At 45.7% G+C, this 17,444-nt stretch overlaps 1 protein-coding gene across 20 annotated transcripts in view; it reads left to right on the top strand.

Annotated features, from left to right (window-relative positions):
* The window catches only part of FBXO34 (F-box protein 34), a 35,163-nt gene that overhangs the window by 16,908 nt on the left and 811 nt on the right, over nucleotides 1-17,444 (top strand). For 6 of the 20 annotated variants that reach the window (XM_085549661.1, XM_085549652.1, XM_085549660.1 and 3 more), the window contains 2 exons: nucleotides 6,642-6,841; nucleotides 14,628-17,418. In XM_085549661.1, coding sequence (XP_085405787.1) covers nucleotides 6,765-6,841; nucleotides 14,628-16,788 — 2,238 coding nt within the window. In that variant the 5' untranslated portion in view covers nucleotides 6,642-6,764 and the 3' untranslated portion in view covers nucleotides 16,789-17,418. Of the gene's footprint in view, nucleotides 1-813; nucleotides 893-4,500; nucleotides 4,591-4,612; nucleotides 6,343-6,641; nucleotides 6,842-8,595; nucleotides 8,861-11,099; nucleotides 11,209-11,572; nucleotides 12,288-12,556; nucleotides 12,701-14,627; nucleotides 17,419-17,444 lie in introns of those variants that run through there. The other 14 variants (XM_085549653.1, XM_085549655.1, XM_085549656.1 and 11 more) reach the window with 9 other exon arrangements.

Here is a 17,444-nt window from a genome sequence, read left to right as displayed (position 1 = left end):
GTAGACCACATTAGAACCTCATGTTAATGAGCAATTTATTTTTTTGGTCTGAAATTGCAACCTGTTCTTCCTGAACTTCTTTTTATTAAGCAAGATACCGCTGGAAAGGAGTGAATCCAATGCTTGTTGAGAAGGGTGTAGGTGGTGATGTGCTTTTTGTGGGTGGGTTGTTTCTAAATACTCTTAACAAATCTGTTCTGTTGAAAGTTTGCTGTCCTCAATAGAACTAATGGTGCCTTGAGCTATGAAATGTTAGGTGCAAAAAGAGTTTGAGCTTCCTATCGAGTGTCATCTGCCTTGAAGTTGGGTGTACTTAGTTCAACTGTTTTCCTAAGTGTGGAAAGCTGCTGACATAGAAACTTCATGTTTCGTAGTTCAGCGTTTTATGTTATCCTGGCAAGATGAAAGATGGTTTTCTATAAGTGCGTGAAGTTTGGCTTACACAGCAACAAATGCAAGTTTGGAAGGATTTTAAGATTTCCTGACAAATCATGAGGCACATAGGTGCAAAATTGTTGCATTATACAATCATGGAATGGCCTGGGTTGCAAAGGCCCACAATGCTCCTCCAGTTCCAACCCCCTGCTATGTGCAGGGTCACCTACCAGCAGCTCAGGCTGCCCAGAGCCACATCCAGCCTGGGATACCCATATATGAAAACAGGGTGGATTCAGGAACGTGTTACAAAAAATGGGCATTTTCAAGTAGAGAAATACTGCACAGAAATGTCACAGTTACTTATACATACTTATATACTTAAACATTTTTCCTCTGAGCACTGTTGTATTTAACCTACTGTTTCCCTTGCTCTAGCAGGGCTTCCAGTTGCTGAGTGTAGTTTTGGAACCCACTGAGAAAAATGGGGATGCTTTCAGGATGCATGGTGAATACTGTAAGTTGCCAGTCCTCCAATGAGTTGGCTGGATGAATCCACTTGATAAAGACTGGATTTTGCTGGGAAAGATACAGGACAGAGAAATCTGCAGCGTAGCCCTTTGGTTACAGGGAGAGATTCTGCAGAAAGAAACAAAAATCAGTTGCAGCTCACCCTGCTGAACTGCTTATTAACAAAGCTTGAAAGAAGGAACTGGATTTGCCTATCTGGTGGCTTTAGAAGCCATTTAACACCCCATTTAGTACTGTGCATCATGTGTTATGTTGTGGGGAGACTTTATCTTAGAGTGCCAAGTGTAGGATTTGCTTCCTGATGCCATTTCAGAATATGCCAATAAAAAAGCCAGTCCTATGCTGGTGTATGAAGATTCAAGGTTACATTTATAGCCAGAGGGGTGCTGTGAAGTAGTTTATTCTCACTGTATTACAAGTGCTGCCATAGAACAGGCAAAGGAGACTGAAAATTAGAACTTAGAGTGGGTTATGCTGTTGTGCTGGATCAATAACAAACCATTACTGGCTAACTAGCGCATAATTACTGTCAGCCAGGCCACGTGATGGGCTGTTTATTAGCTGTTGCTGCAAAAACGCATCTACCAAAAGCGTGCCAAAATGAGTCAAGTGGATCTCTCCAGCCAGGGTCCCTAATATCTGAAAAGCAGAACAGAGTGATGAAATTGCTGTTGACAGCCTTAATCTGCAACGTCATCGTTGCAATAATCATGATCTTCTTTAGCAAACTAACATTATGTTCTTGAGGAAAGATAGGATTCTGCTTTTTGGTTTTATCTGTCTGTCTCTAAAGTGGGACAGGTTGCTCCCGATTGATATTCAAGTTGATCTCTTTCATCTAGACTGTCTAGATTTTGCTCTGATGTTTGTCCTAAAACTCCCAATTTAACGTCATTTCTGCATCTTTCAGACATTTCCAGCATCCTCTGCACGTTGAGGAGCGTTTGAGTGAGGCTTCAGCCTCATAAAACCAGGGCACGACGTCTCCAGAGCTCTTGGAGTGCTTGCCTACTATTTTTGGAACCAGCTCTATTGCTTCTATAATAGGAAGGCTTCTGGAAGCTTTCTCCTTCCCTTGCCCCAAGAAAATAGCCATTCAGCTGAGCTTTCATTAATTCACAGTCTGCATGGCAAAACAAATCTAGTTTTATATGCTAAATAATTCAGCTGTGGCTCATGGATCACGTGGCCCTAAATGCGTTGCAGTGTCTTTACCCATACCTAGTAACCCAAGAGCACAGCAGCTGTAGCAACAGCGCTCAGCTCCCCTCTGCTTATCATTCGGGACACAGCATGGATTATGCGGTGCCAGCAAGTGCCAAAGGAGGTGGTCGTTTTCTAGAGAGTGAAGTAATGCGTGATCTGTGTGTTTGTCATTGGCACTGCAGCAGAATTGGCAACTCATGGATTTCTGCTGGTTTTGTTTCTCTCTTGGGTCGAGCAGAACAAATCCAGAGAGGCAGTTCTTCCTTCCAGTTGAGCAACAGATAATGTCCTTAACCAAATTGTGCAAGACAGCTGAGGCCTTTAAGGAATAGCTGAACAAGTGAAACACTTTGTGATCATTTCCAGTACAACAACAGAGGACCACAAGGTGCAGTAGAGCTTGTTTTCTTCTTCCCTTTTGAGATTTACTCTTTTGAGGGGAAAGAGGATTGCTGGATCATTCCAACGCCATCCACACCTGAAGAGGGGAGAACACAAGAGCTATAAACTGAAAACCTTTCATTTATTGACATGATCTTGGAAAGGGGACAGGCTTAAGCAATAATTCAGTAATGCAGCGGGTATAAAATCATTAGCATTGGAAAAGACCACTGTCAGTTAGTCCAGCTGCCAACCTCTCACCACTGTGCCCTGCTGCTCAGTGCCATATCTCCATGTTTCATCTCTAGGGACAGTGACTCCTCCAAGTTCTGATGTTTCACAGCAGTGAGCAATCCACCTTCAGAGCTTTGGAGCCCATGTGCTTGTTCCCCTCTTACAAGACACTCTACATATTACATGTATTACATGTGTTTAAAAGTTTATTTCCATTGACTGGAAGGAATATAAAAGCCCCTTTGAGGGCAGGCAGCTCTCACAGTATGCTTCAAGGTGTGGCTTTAGGGGACTGAATTCAGTTGTTGAAAACCTTGTCCTGTTGTGCTTTGGGTCTGGATATGGATGAGTTGTTGATGCCTACTTTTCTGGGTTAATTTTCTCCTAGTTCAGCTCCTTGAGATGATTCAGATGGAAGTGGGACAGGGACCAGTGCTGATGCATAGAAGGACACGAGGTGTTGGAAGGACAACAAGGAATATGACCCTAGTGTGGTAGGAACAATCAAGAAGCTGGACTATTTCAGAATACCCTGCTGATGTGTGTCCAAGTCCAAATGTACACGAGAATCTTCAAATTCCAGCTAAATAACTGAACAGTTAAATAAAAAGGCTGAATTGTAGAGTCTGACAGGATGTAAAGAACCTGATGTGACTGTAGGTGTTATCTTCGAATCTCATAATGGCTCAAAGTTGGCTGCATTGTCCTCATTAAACACCCAGTTTCATATGAGGGTTTGTTACCAACTGCTTGTGGATGGAGACAAAAACGTGAGTTCACTCTCTGAAACTCGGTTTTAGTTAAAATATACTTGTTTTAACATACACAGAACCATGGTATTGTTCAGGTTAGAAGGGGCCTCTAGAGATTATCTGGTCATGGAGCTGGTTGCTGCCCTTTACGATGCGAATGCATGGTGTGACGGGGACCCAAATGTGTTGCTGTGAGCTAACATGGAGGCTACTTTAGCAAGAAGCTATGATTAAAGAAGAGTTTGAAGTACATACCCATTGAATCCACAGTGCAGAATCCCAGATCCTTGCTGCATTGGATGAAAAAGCAGAAACATTGGGATGCAGGGGCTGTTGCTGGCTGTTTGGTATAGACCAAACAAAGCTCTGTATTATAAGGCTTCAGCAATGGTTAAGTCCTTTCTAATGACTATATCTGTGTTAACTCTTAAGAGATTCTTTTGAAAGACTTGCCTTTGCTTCCTTCTGCATCCTGAGCGTGCTGGTCGCTGCCCAGCTGAGCCGGTGCCATGGTGCTGTGTGGTTGGAGAGCATCCCAGAGCCAGTCCCTGTCTGGAGGTGGGCTGCTCAGGCTGGCAGAGACTGTTCTGCTCTTAGCAACAGCAGGGGTTCTGCTCAGAGCCAGTCTCAGAGCCACTGCCTGCTTCCTAGAAAGCAACTTTTCTCAAGGACTGAGCCCATCCTTTGGAATATTTCATCAGCTACCATTGCTGCTCCTGCAGTAAAGCTTTAACTGCTGAAGCGCCTGTAAATAGCAAAAGCTGTGGCGCATGGCTGTGCAGAAGATTTTAATCCGAGCTATTTAATACTGCAGGAGCAGTTCAGAAAGGGTGGTGAGATAGGGAGTTTGGTGGGACCATTCAATGATCTGCTTCCTGCTGCCAAAATCAGAGTCCTTCCCACATCTGATGCATCCAGGCATATGTTTGGGGGCGGTTTCAGGAAAGGAGAGCAACAAGATTAGTTTCTTATTTTCCTCTTTCTGTTCTGTTTCTCTGTGCATCTGTATTTTGGTTTTCAGGCTGTGCTCAACTCTGCAAAACTAAGCAAAGAAGGGAAGCACCTCCTGATGCTGTTTCCTGTTAAGAAATGCTGTGGTAGCTAAGGGGCAGTAAGTATCTCTGTGCTGGCTTGGATGCTGATTATTTTTCCTTCTTTTATTTTTAATTCACAAGCGCAGCTTTTTAGTACTTACCCAGTAGGAATTTGTTAGTAGATTGCTGCCATTAAGAGCCTATTTCAGCTCATTTCTATAGACCAGCAGCTAAAGAAGGGAGGAAAAAGCATGCTTTGTATGGAGCTGTGTGTTCATCTGTGCTGCACTGTGAACTTGTCTGTGTGGATTTTGTCAGCTGTTGCCTTCCTCTAGAAGGTGCCAGGCCTTTCTTTAAATGCATGGCATCCCATGATACGATAACCTGTGCTTGGATTGGGGTTGTGGCTACCCCAACCAGAGTAGATTTGCACGATGTTTTTGTTTTTCAGGCTCTGCTGTGAATGAGATTTTCTTCCTCATATATATACCTGTCTTTTTTTAATCGCTTCCCAGTTTCTCTCTTCTCATTTTGATTTACAAAGCAGTGGGGCTGGGACAGAACATGTGGTGCTCACAACCAGGAGGACATCAAGACAGTTTAAGCTAACGAGAAAGCGACTGGCATTCTTAAAACTGTATGTTTGCGTTTATTTGGGTGTGGATATAATAATGTTTCTGTGATACAGTTCCTGCTGAGACTGAAATGCTGGTGTCAGTAAAGCCAGAAGGCGAAGCCAGACAAAAGCTTGGATAGAAGTCAGAATTTCAGTGCCTCTTACTGGTGGTTCCTGGGAAAGGAATGATGCTGTTTAACTTCTGATTTTCATAAAGCAGTGGGCATGTGTTTAGAAATACATTTTCTAAAGACGTCCCAAATGGCTGATTTGTTTTTGCTTTTGATGCTCAGATGTCACTCGTGCAGGTAGGTCCTTGTTACAGGCTCTGGGTAGTTTAATGAGGGTGGTGTTTAAGTACAGAGCTGTGAGCTGTGCAGCTGGTAACCATGTCTTCTACCTGCTGCTCTTCCTGGTCTCATGGAGCAGAGGACACACACTCACCCTCCAGCTCTGCCCGTGCCTCAGTGTTCTCAGCTCAGTGTGTTTCGTTGCATTGTGTAGGGCTCAGCAGAGACTTCTTCATGAAGGGCTGGAATGTGTTTGTATAATATTTTATGTATTATTTTAGGCTCCCGCTTACTCAAACATGGGTGAATTATTAACCTCTCATTCCCCATCACTGGAGGAATCGTGAAATTCCTTTAACATGTAAGTCCAGCTGGACGTAAATCCCAAATGCTGTGAGGCCACAGCGTTAGCATTAATATCTTACATAGTGTTCTTCATTATGGTATTGTGTGTAGTCCTTCAGAGAGGAGGAAGCAAGCAGTCATTAAAGCAGTCTGGTAGCAACTCAGGCTTCAATATTCAAGCTTTTCCAGGGCACCTTAAGTGGCATCACATACTTCATGTTCCCATTTGATGCTGGTGGTTCTTCCACTGTCAGAGTGTGCTGGTGCAGCTCCAAGGACAGGACGTAGAAGCCAAGTGAGATACTGCAGAACGGCTTTGTTTTGGTGAAATCTGCTGCCTTATCTGTGTGTGATGTAAAGACAGGGCAGTTTGCAGAAGGTTTGGAGCTTTGTGGTGGCATGTTTATTTTGTTCTCTATGAAACAGGACACGTTACTTTGATTAGAAAGCTAACGTAACTCCTCTGGCAGCATTGAATCTTACTGCTGGCTTGATGCTGTGCTAACAAGAAAGAAAGGTCTTGAGTGTCTGGTTTGCATGGAGCTTGGAGGACAACATGTCCCATGGGAGATACCCAGGTAGGGCTGCAGCTGCATATAAGCACAGCAGCATACATGATGTTAGGGGTGTTCGTTTCTGCTTTAATGATGTTCAGAGACTCCAGCTGCACCAGTGGCATGATATTAAGTTCTTTTTATATTTACATGTGTGGATGCGTGTGTGTTTGTGTATACGTAGACTGTGTACTCTATATAGTAGTGTATTTATGTGTATGTATATTTTCTCTCTTCAGCCTCTTTTAGGAAGGGATCCTTGTCCTGATAACCTGTGCCCTGCTGTACTCTGACATGATTCTACTTTCCTCATGTTTGTTCAGTTTCTAGGTGGGAGAGACACTGTGAAGCTCTGTGCAGGGCAAGGAGAGCTGAGGAAGGAGCCTTGCATGTGAACCAGGATGGACTGGCTGTGACGGTGTGCCTTAGCTGGAGGGGGAGATACGATGAAGAGTTCCTGCAGAGCTGGCCTCCACAGGGAACCATTGAATTCTGCATCTTCTACTTTCCATCAAGTCAAACGGTATGAACAGACCAGCTGGTCTCCCTTTCTCCCTGTAGCTAAATATTTAGCACCTGTTTAGCCTTCCCCTTGCTTTCTTATTGTCTTGTGTGTCACTTGGTTGGTCTCAACCCTTACTTTCCAATAGTCTTTAACTGAAATATAATGGCTTAAGGGCAGAAATATTCTTTGACGCTGCTATTTGATAATGACAACTACAGATGGTACACTACTTGGAGAAGCCTTTGATTACTATAATTTTTTTTTTTAGTAACAGCTGTAAATTAATTTGGGAATATGGCTTTGAAGTGTATTGGAGAGTGGCTCATCGTAGTAGGCTTTAAAACATGCGGTCAGCTTACAGCAAGTGGAAATGCTGGCAATCATTGTTGTGGCTTGTCTTACGGTGGAGTAAGTAACTGGAATGGCTTAATCTTAAGTTTTTGTATTGCCACCTTCTCCTGTGTCTCTTCCTAAGAAGAAATGCATGACTGGTTTCAAACACTTGCGCTTATGCGACAATTAAGTGAACGCCTCTCACTGTGTCTTGTTATAGGAACGCCGTACAGAACAAGTTGTCCTTATGCAAATGAAAGAACATGCCAGTTTGGAAATACAATACAATAAAATACAATACATATCTCTTTTGAAACCAAGACTCTTAAACTTCCTCTATCTGGAGGAAGAGAGGCAGCTTTCTCATTTCCACAATTCATGTGGGTTTAAAGTGAACTTTAACCTCTGTTCCTTGTGGTTATGTAGGCAACACATACTTGCTATGTTAGTCTCATAGTAATTTAGGGCTGGAAGGGACTCTGTTGGTTACCCAGCTCCTTGCTTTCCCAAGGAGCATCTCATAATCCTTTTGGTAAACCTGTAATTGTTTTTAGGCTGGAATTCTGTCTTTTCTTCTCCCATAGATTAAACCGTAATTGAAGGTGACAGCTCTAACTGTGCAATTAGGAGCAATTTCGATCCACAGAATGAATGTTCATGCCAGTTTATATATGTTAATTTGAGCTGGTGATGTTATGTATTTTGCCTAAGGACCACCCCTTGTTTTCAATTTTACCTCTTTTACTGTGTTCTGTAAACTTCAGCTATATGCTCTCACCTATGTTTTGCTGTGTCCAATGGCCCCTGTGTCTCCTAGTAGCTTCTTGAATAGTGACTGTTCTTAATCTGGGTGAATCTTCTCTGAGCCATGACTGTGCTGACTCCTAAGGGAGACCTTATAGGAGGACTTTTCCATATCACAGGTCTGCCTTCATTTGCCTCCATGTCAAGGATGTGTCTATTTGTAGCACCTTTTTTTGGTTAACTGAAACTGTGCTTCTTGGTATTCAGCCTTCTGTGTCCACATCTGTACTTCAAAATTCTGCTCTGTTTCTATTACCAGGTGCTTTGTGCCTCATCCATACTGGCATTGCCTTTTGTTTCTGTAGCTTTGTTGTTGAGGTCATTTGTAACAAAAGCAGATTGTTCTCCAGGCTGATTTTTGAGGAGTGTCTTTGGTTTTGAGGCTGGTGTTTTAGTGTTCATCACCTGGGGCTCTCTGCTCTTAATTCAGCTTCTTTGTGCCTTTGAACAATTCTTTGTCAGTCTGTCTTACCCACTAGATTCCTTGTGCCTCCTGAAGACCATATGAGTAAACCACATTTCAGACTGTTTCTTCAAGGAAGCTCTTCTTTTGAAAACCTTCACATTATCTGGTATATTGTATTATTTCTTTTTCCTATTTCCCCACATCTTTGTAATCTTCTTTTCTTTCAAAGCACTGTTTTACATCAAAGTGATACCGGCAGGCCTGGGGATGCCACAGCCCTTCTCCAATGCAGCACTATCTATCTGGGATGTTTGCTCTGCCATCATCTTTGTGCTGAATGCTTTTGGGGCAGCTGATGACTCTGACTACCAGGTCTTTCAGTTGTTGTTTTCCCTCTTTTTGTCATCCCTGTGTCATCTGTGGCGTGATTGGAAAGTAGGGAAGAGATCTGAGCTTCCTGAGGCTTCAATGAATAATTGATTGTACGTCATTTGGTAAGTGCTTTTATACAAAGGCTGCTCCCAGAGTAATGTGTCCTATTTTTCTTACGTTGGCCCATGCCATTACAGGTGGATATTGATGGTATGGTTTTAGAGGTTGAACCTTTCCACTAATATTCTGTTAGATTTTGTTGGCAGATGGGTAGAGGAGGGGCAGCCTAACACAGAAGTGCATGTGAAGTGAAGGTGTGTCACTGAGTTCTTCCACGCAGAAAACAGTCATCAGTGAATGTTTATGGAATCATAGAATGGGCTGGGTTGAAAAGGACCACAGTGCTCATCCAGTTCCAACCCCCTGCTACGTGCAGGGTCTCCAGCCACCAAACCAGGCTGCCCAGAGCCACATCCAGCCTGGCCCTGAATGCCTGCAGGGATGGGGCATCCACAACCAAATTGTTTGGAGACCAAACAGTGGATGTGGCAGCAGTGACAGTGGATCACCTCTGCTGGTGCAGGATCTTGTTCATCCTTGGCAAAACTGCAGAACTGATGGTGGCGAGTGACCACATTGAAAAAAGTGTTTTGTAGCTGAGGATTTGCTCTATCACATAGTATTACTGTGCTTTTGTATCCCTTGGAGTTTCCATGGAAATAAATAGGAGGCAGTACATTCAGAGCGACCTGCATCTGAAACACTGGCAAGTCTTGTGATAAAAGACCTGTTTAGCTGTGGTCTGTGATACTCCATGCTTGCTCTCTGTCCTCATCCCTGGAGGCGTTCAAGGCCAGGTTGGATGTGGCTCTGGGCAGCCTGGTCTTTGTGGTTGGTGACCCTGCACATAAGGAGCTATTGGTAGTAGGTGAATTACTGGACTGGATGATCTTTTTGGTCTTTTCCAACCTTGATGATTCTATGATTCCATAGCAGGGGGGTTGAAACTCAAATATCACTGTGGTCCTTTTCAACCCAGGCCATTCTGTGTTGCAGGAGGCAATTAGGCAGGCACGAAGGGGTTGGGAGCAGTTGCTTCAGTCTGAAGGTAGTGCTGCAATGGAGTGTTTTTTCTAGAAACCAGATGCCTCCACAGCTGCTGCAGTCCCACCAGCCCCTGCTCTGGAGCACCGTGCTTCCCAACCCACATCTCTCCAGGCCTGGATGCTTGCCATGCGCCAGGACAAGCTCCAGTGAGTAGCAGCGTATCATCCACCCTGGCTGTTAGCTGGGACTTTCCCACCGTGGCAGGATCTGCAGAATGCCTTTGAAGCAGCTCTCTGCTCTGCCTGCCCCAGCAGCGTGAAGGGGATGGAATTGGTACCAGAGGTTGTGCCCGAAGGACCCACCAAGCACTTCCAGAAATAACAAGTGGTTGACCGTGGTTGAACTCGCAATGCAGCACTCAGTCCTTTGTAATTGTCAGTGTTCTTTGCAGCGGAGCTAAGTTTTACATAGGAGAGATGGGATGCCAGGGAAGAGATGTGCTCTGCCAGAGGTTGTGCTTGGTCTGGCTTTTCATTGCTGCTGCCTTGTTGCTGGCTAGTGCCTTGTGTTAGTGTGCCCTGAGGGGTTTTTCAGAGTTGCAGTTGGTGCTGCACATGCAGTCGGCAGTGCTGGGATCTCTTGCCTACCAGAGTGAGTGCTTACAAAAAGAAATCCACAGGAAACTTGGAGTTTTGACTGAAATATTCACCTTAATAAAACCTTCCGGTGCTTTGCCCAGAAAACATCCAGTGTGAATGTGCTGTTTGAGAGCATTGTTGGTGGTGGTGTTGTTGGCTAGAGGAAATCTTGGTGCTTCACAGGCCATTTTGGGAGTCCTGATCAAGGTGCAGGATGGGATGTTTAGGCTCGCTGTGGACCCTGGGAAGGACTTGGGGTTAGTTCTGGGTCTGGTCTTGTTGAACATAGAATCATAGACTGGTTTGGGTTGAAAGGGACCTTTAAAAGCATCTCATCTTAATGGTGAGAGTGGTGGAGGGCTGGAACGGTCTGCCTAGAGAGGTGGTGGAGTCTCCTGCAATGGAAGTGATCAGGATCTGGCTGGACACCGACCTGTTTGGCCTGTTGTAGGGTGCTTCATTTAGCAGGAGGGTTGGACCTGATCTCTTGAGGTTCTTTACAACCCCTGTGATTCTGTGAGTTGTGAAAACGGAGCCTATTGTTCCAGTTTTTCCTCCAGCTGCTACCAAAGGAATTACTTTGTTTTTTAGGCTGCTGTGATTTAGATGATGTATAAATGCAGGAAGATTCTGGTCAGCTTGGTGCGGTAGCTAATGGATCTTCCCTTCCACATAGAGAGTGGGAGGTGTGTGGATGTATGAAGGCTTGAAGGTCCAGCATAGGAGCCAACTGTAGCGACAAGCTGCACTGAAACTTGTAAAAACAGCAGAGTCATTCCAGAGCTGTAAGTATCCTGTTTTTGTGTGCCTAAGACATGGCTGATAAGAAATTAAAACAAAAAACAACCTGCTCCTCTCACTTCATTGGCTTAAGGATGGAATAACAGCGTAAAGGCAGCACTGCCATTTGTTTCAGTGCTGATGGTTCTTGGCAGAATTATCTCTTATCAGCAATTCAAAACCACACGTTTGGGATTGAAAACCTTTTATGCTTATTCCATGAAGTTCTGAAGAGTCCTTGTCTCTAAAGATAGAATGAGAAAGCTCGATGGCTTACAGAGTAGGGGAAAACAAACAGAATTATTCTGAAGTTCGACAGTGAATTGTCAGTGACTTCACCTCGTAATGATTATTTTTGGTGTTTTCTAGTATTTAGAAACTTAACCTGCAGCTGCCACAGTCCTCTGCTTGCCAGCACTGGAATGTTACAGAAATAGGGTGGACGGCACAGGGAGAGGATTGAGCTCTGGTTTGCGTTCAGCATTTTCTGCTGGAAATCCTTGCTCTGATTCTTGGAGCTAGGAATGGAACGTGCTGCTGACTGACGCATGGGGAAGATGTTCTTGTTTAAGAAGGATGAATTGTGAATGTTCGTGGCAAAGTGTGTAAGTGGTGGGGGTGAGGATTCGCTTCTCTCCTAGCGACGCTTTCAGGTAAGGTCTGCTACTAAAAGCTCTTCCTCGTTGCCTGAAAACTTAAAGGGAAGTAGCAGTGCCATTCAGATGGAGTTAGCAGCCTTCCTTGTGTAGCTGTCTGAAGCTATTAAAGGATGGTTTTCTTTAAGTCTGGATCCATTAAAACAGTGCAATGAACTGAATGCTGAATTCAAATGAGGCAATTATTCTGGCAGTAAAACTTCTGACTAAGGCATAATTTTGTTATGTAAATTGTAACTTTTCAACCTTAAATGGTATTGTTGGCCTAGCCAGGGACCAACTGAAACACAGGAGGAAATATAACCTTAAATGAGAAATCTGCAGTAGGTGAGGCGTAACTTTACCCTTTGTCTTTCTCCATAGACCTGAAATAGCAGTGAGCAGCTGAACCAACTTTGCTGGCTAAACATGTCCTCCGAGCCTGCTGGGTAACCAGTTTAGTCCTGTTCTCATTCATGTAATACCTGAGCTCACCTTCTCATTCATGTAATACCTGAGCTCACCTTCATTTACAGTTTCCCCTTAATGAAGGGTGTTGAAGTGATTTGTTCTGCTGGAAAATGGCTTGAAGAAAGCCTTTTTAGCACATATTTCAGCTCATCTTTCAATCACCCTGGCGTGATCTTTCATTCCTAGCTCCTGGGATTTCAATGTGGAAAGCTGTGTATTGCATTGCGTTCACCTTTTCTTCCCCCAGGGTACTGCAGTGAGCAGCTACCGCAGCTTTTCTCCTGAAAGCACCTCCAAAATGCCCTTCTGAGTGGGGAAAAGGGAGGACTGCAGGCATGCTTCTCTGCTGCCATTCACCTGCTTCTTGATTCTGGCCTGTACACTGACCCAGGTGTGTTGGTGGCCTGACTCTGAGCAACTATGAACTGTGGAAAACTAGGCTCGAGCGATCTTGCAGCAGCCTTGGTTTCGCATTCTCTCTTACTCCTCTATTTCATCACCCCGAGGCACTATTTTTATGAGATTATTTTAGTTGTTAGCATCCAACTGAGAAGGGAAACAAAATAGCTCAGTTACATTCTGCAGAGGAGAGTGAACTGGGAGGTGACCCAATTCCAGCAAGAGCTGGAATTAGCACAGAAGGCATGGGGAGAGAATTAACCCAGCGACTGGGTGGGTGTATGTGCAGAAGTGGGAGCTCTCTTATCCCCACAGTCTGTTGCTGAAGGGAAGATGACATTAGCACTGGTTGCAAGGGTGACGTGATGTTCTGCCTGTAAAATTGGAAGGGAAGAGATCCTCTTTCCTGAGCACATGAAGCTCTTCTCTTGGGTTCCTGGTGTTAGGATTAGAGGGAATAACCTCACGTTGTGCCAGGGCAGGTCCGGATTGGATATCAGAATACATTTCTTCTGACAAAGAGTGGTGCTGCAGTGGCACAGCTGCCCAGGAGTGGTGGGGTCACCATCCAGAGGTGTTCTAGAGCCATGGAGATGTGGCACTGAAGGATGTGGGCAGTGGGCATGGGGGGGTTGACTAGGGTTGGGGATCTTGGAGGGCTTTTCCAACCTGAATGGTTCTGTGATTCAGCAGTTACTGAGTGATCTGTGGGGCTGTGTGGGAGTTTTGAATTAAAAGTTGTTTTTAGGACTAGAAATGTGATACCAAAAAGTCTTTTGGTGGTGGCTGCAAGGGGAAATCAGTTTGGTGTCTGCACTAGCTGGCACTGAACGTGCCGTTTTTAAACTAACACTCATGGATTATTTCCATTTCAGAAAGTTCTGCATTAAATGTAACAATTCAGAGATTGCCATGGAAACATAATCTGTAGTTAGTTCAGCAATGTGCTTATACGTTCACCCTGGAGGAAGAGCCTGAAGTCTCGTGATGATTGAATCCTTTGTGGCACCGTCCTGGGCTTCTGTTTTTTTGAGCTCTGTATTGGAGATTATGGTTGGAGTCTGCATTGGATTATATTAAGAAGAAATTCTTTATGGTGGGGGTAGTGAGACACTGGTACAGGTTGCCCAGTGAGGTTGTGGATGCTCCTTCTTGGAGGCATTCAAGGCCAGACTGGATGGGGCTGTGAGCAATCAGATGCAGAGGGAGGTGTCTCTGCCTAGAGCAGGAGATTGGAACCGGATGGTCTTAAAGGTCCCTTCCGACTCAAACCATCCTGTGATTCTGTGGTGGTTTCAGGTGGTATTATGAGATCAGCTGTCTGCTGGGGTGTCTGATCAATGTACTCACACTTGCTCACTTCACCTTTTTATCTTCTGAAAAGTGTCCATGTAGCTGGTAGGTAAGGTCAAGGTACACCCTATCATAGAATCACAAGGTTGGACTGGACCTATGAAGGACCTACAGGATCATCTAGTCCATCTGTCCTCTCATTACCATTGATACCACAAGCCACTAAACCATATCTTGTAGCTCCTCTGACACAGGAGTGCCTTACAGCAGGATAAGGGCTGAATGGATAGAAGAATTCCTCCGACTCTATAATGAACCCCTGTGTTAGTACAACGGACATAACTTTAGCATTAAGATTTCACCCTGGGATTCCCTGGACACAAATTACTGTAGTGGGAACATCTCTGCTATCCTTAAGATTTTAATCATTGTGAGATGCAAGTAGTTCTCCCAGGGATGACTGTAGCTGCCTTGCTGCTGCTTTTCCTTTTTCATGTGGTTCCTTTTGAGATGTGGGCCGCTTGATGAGGAGTAGGAGGCACGCTGGTGCCTTCCCTGAGCCTTCTTCTCTAGTTCCAGGCAGGCATATTTTGCAACTATAATTTCTTCCCTTTCTGTTTTTCTAGGGTTTCTGGTATGCACTTAAAGCCATATCTCAAGTTACAGAGGAAAGAGCGATCAGAAATAAGCCAGGACTCTCTGAGAGGCCCACCTATGAGCCAGAGGTCAACACAAGACAAATACGCCAACAACTGCACCAAACTGAGTGTTTTCCCCAAACCCCCCCTTGTGACTCCATCTCGAAAGCTTCTAGGAATTATTTATCCAAATACTATGTGCAATATGAGCGGGAAAGGTCCGGCAGATGGTCTGAGTGCCAGGGAGAAGAAGAACGTCCTGTCAGCAACGATCCATCAGGGAGAAGAAGGGGAAGGGCCTCTGGATGTGTGGGCTGTGGTGAAGCCTGGCAATACGAAGGAGAAGATCGCTTTCTTCGCAGCCCAGCAGTGCAGTGGCAGCAACCGGCTGGGCTCCATGAAGCTGAAAAGCACGTGGGATATCGATGGGAGAACAGTGAAACGGCGGAAAAAAACGGTGGATCTGAAAAAAGCCAAGATCCAATTGGAAAGAATGAGGGAGGTGAATGCTAGGTGCTCCCAGCCGGAGCCTTTCGCATGCGGCATCGAGCATTGCTCCGTGCATTATGTGAATGACAGTGGGGAGGGCGTGTTCCCGGGCCGGTCCCTCTCCGTGATAGAGATGGTTGCATTTCTAGAGCAGCGAGCAAGTGCTTTACTGGTAGACTGTGCTAAAACTTGCACATCCGCCTCCACGGCGAGGCTGAGCGCTCCGTCTAAAGGTGCTCTTCCCAGCTCTGACCCTTTCTCCGCTGCTGGGCCGTGTGAGGTGCATGAGAGGGGAGGCTGTGGCAGCAGCGAGCAGCAGCAGAGCGAGCCGGTGCGTGTCCTGGACATGGTGGCCAAGCTGGAGTCGGAGTGTCTGCGGCGGCAGAGCGAGCGGGACGGCGGCAGCCTCTCACGTAACAACAGCTTCCGCAGGAACGTGGGGCGGGTGCTCCTGGCCAGCAGCACGCAGCACGGTGCTGAGCCTGGCAGAGCCTCTGTGGGCAGCGTGGGCCGGGGTGAGGAGCTGGGGGCAGCGGGGGCTGGCTGTGGGGTGAGGTGTGGGGATGCTGGGCTGTGGGATGGCGCTGCCTCTGCTCCGCAGCCGTTCCCTCCCGGGTTGGAGGCTCACGTGGGAAACGCGGGTTCAGGACTTGCTCACGCTGTGTTGGCCATTGCGGCTGGAAGGGGAGATGCTGAAAGGCGGGTTGAGCCTCCCAGAGCTCTGCCAGCCCTGTGTCCGGCTGTAGCTGGGGTGCCGGTGGATTCCTTACCGAGCAAGAGCGCAACTGTTGATTGTACGTCGAAAGAAGCTGTGATCCTCTCGAAGCAGAGCCTGCATCCTGCTAGGAAGGAGCCCTTGTGCATCAGTATATCGGTCACCAAGACCGAGAAGGGGTGCCAGAAAGAGAAGCTCCCTCCTTCCAGTTTGAGTGAAGACCCCCTCCCGGGGAGGTTGTTTTTTCTCCAGGCTGAGCAGAATGCCACCCACGCACCACAGCCACTGCGGGAGCGTACCCAAGAGAAGCCAGGAGAAGGAGTGCAGAATGAGGATGAGGATGCTTTGGAATCTGACAAATCGTGTGTCAGGACCAACGTCACTCCTGAGCCATCAGCCCTTTCTGTTCCCCCTCCAGAAGGTGCTTTGCAAGTCCTCGATGCTTCCTGCTTGAAACGGCAGGTCTCGCATGACTTTTTGGAGACCAGGTTTAAAATCCAGCAGCTTCTGGAGCCTCAGCAGTATATGGCTTTCCTGCCTCACCACATCATAGTGAAGATCTTCGGCTTGCTCCCTACGAGGAGCCTGGTGGCCCTAAAATGTACTTGCTACTACTTCAAGTTCATCATTGAGTACTACAACATCAGGCCGGCAGACTCGCGTTGGGTCCGCGACCCCCGTTACCGAGAAGACCCCTGCAAGCAATGCAAGAAGAAGTACGTGAAGGGGGATGTGTCGCTGTGCCGCTGGCACCCCAAACCTTACTGCCAAGCTTTACCCTATGGGCCTGGGTACTGGATGTGCTGTCACAGGTCCCAGAAGGGCATCCCGGGCTGTAAGTTGGGTCTCCATGACAATCATTGGGTTCCTGCCTGCCACAGCTTTAACCGTGCTCTCCATAAGAAGACCAGAGGAGCGGGAGCCGAAGGAGAAGAGGAATATTAGTGCACATACACTTTCCTGTGAGATGGTTTGAGGTAGGAGGAGATTCTCAAGCCTTGTGCTGTTTACAGTGTATATAATTGTCGTGTTTTTCACAGGGCTATGAAACTGCACATACTTCAACACAAGAGCCTTTACCTTTTAGGATAAAGAAAGCTTTTAGTCCATCTATGTAAATAACACTATAAAAACTAATTGTACATACAGAGTCTACAGCTGGCTGAACAACGTAATCACTACAATGCAGCTACCATAGTGTTGCAGCTATAGTTGTGTGTGTTTTTAAGTGTCATGTTTCAAAATCTGTATATCCTGTATAATATATGAATGTTTCTGAGAAGAAACTCTAAATAGGTAAAGGCCAACTTGGTTAAAGAATCTTCAAACAACTTAACTGGACAACCTTAAAACTAGACTAGAACAGAACATGACTGTAGTGTTGGCATTGGAGAAAAAAAAAAAGAATATTATTGTATAGTCAGAGTATAAAAAAGTTCTTGCCTACTTTATCCATGTTGTCTGGTTGGGTTTTTTTGGTTTGTTTTTTTGGGTTTTTTTTTTGGGGGGGGGGGGTTGGTTTTTTTTGTTTTTTTTTTTTTACTTAAATAAAACGTGCATTCCAGATCTGCCTTACCTGCCTTGGTCTTGTGAAAGTGCTG

The sequence above is a fragment of the Coturnix japonica genome, chromosome 5 (genome assembly GCF_054131305.1).
Source record: "Coturnix japonica strain WE chromosome 5, WE-NBRP24, whole genome shotgun sequence".
Classification (NCBI taxonomy): Eukaryota; Metazoa; Chordata; class Aves; order Galliformes; family Phasianidae; genus Coturnix; species Coturnix japonica.
The sequence above is the reverse complement of the archived record's forward strand: the minus strand, read 5'-3'. Positions and strand labels throughout refer to the sequence as shown.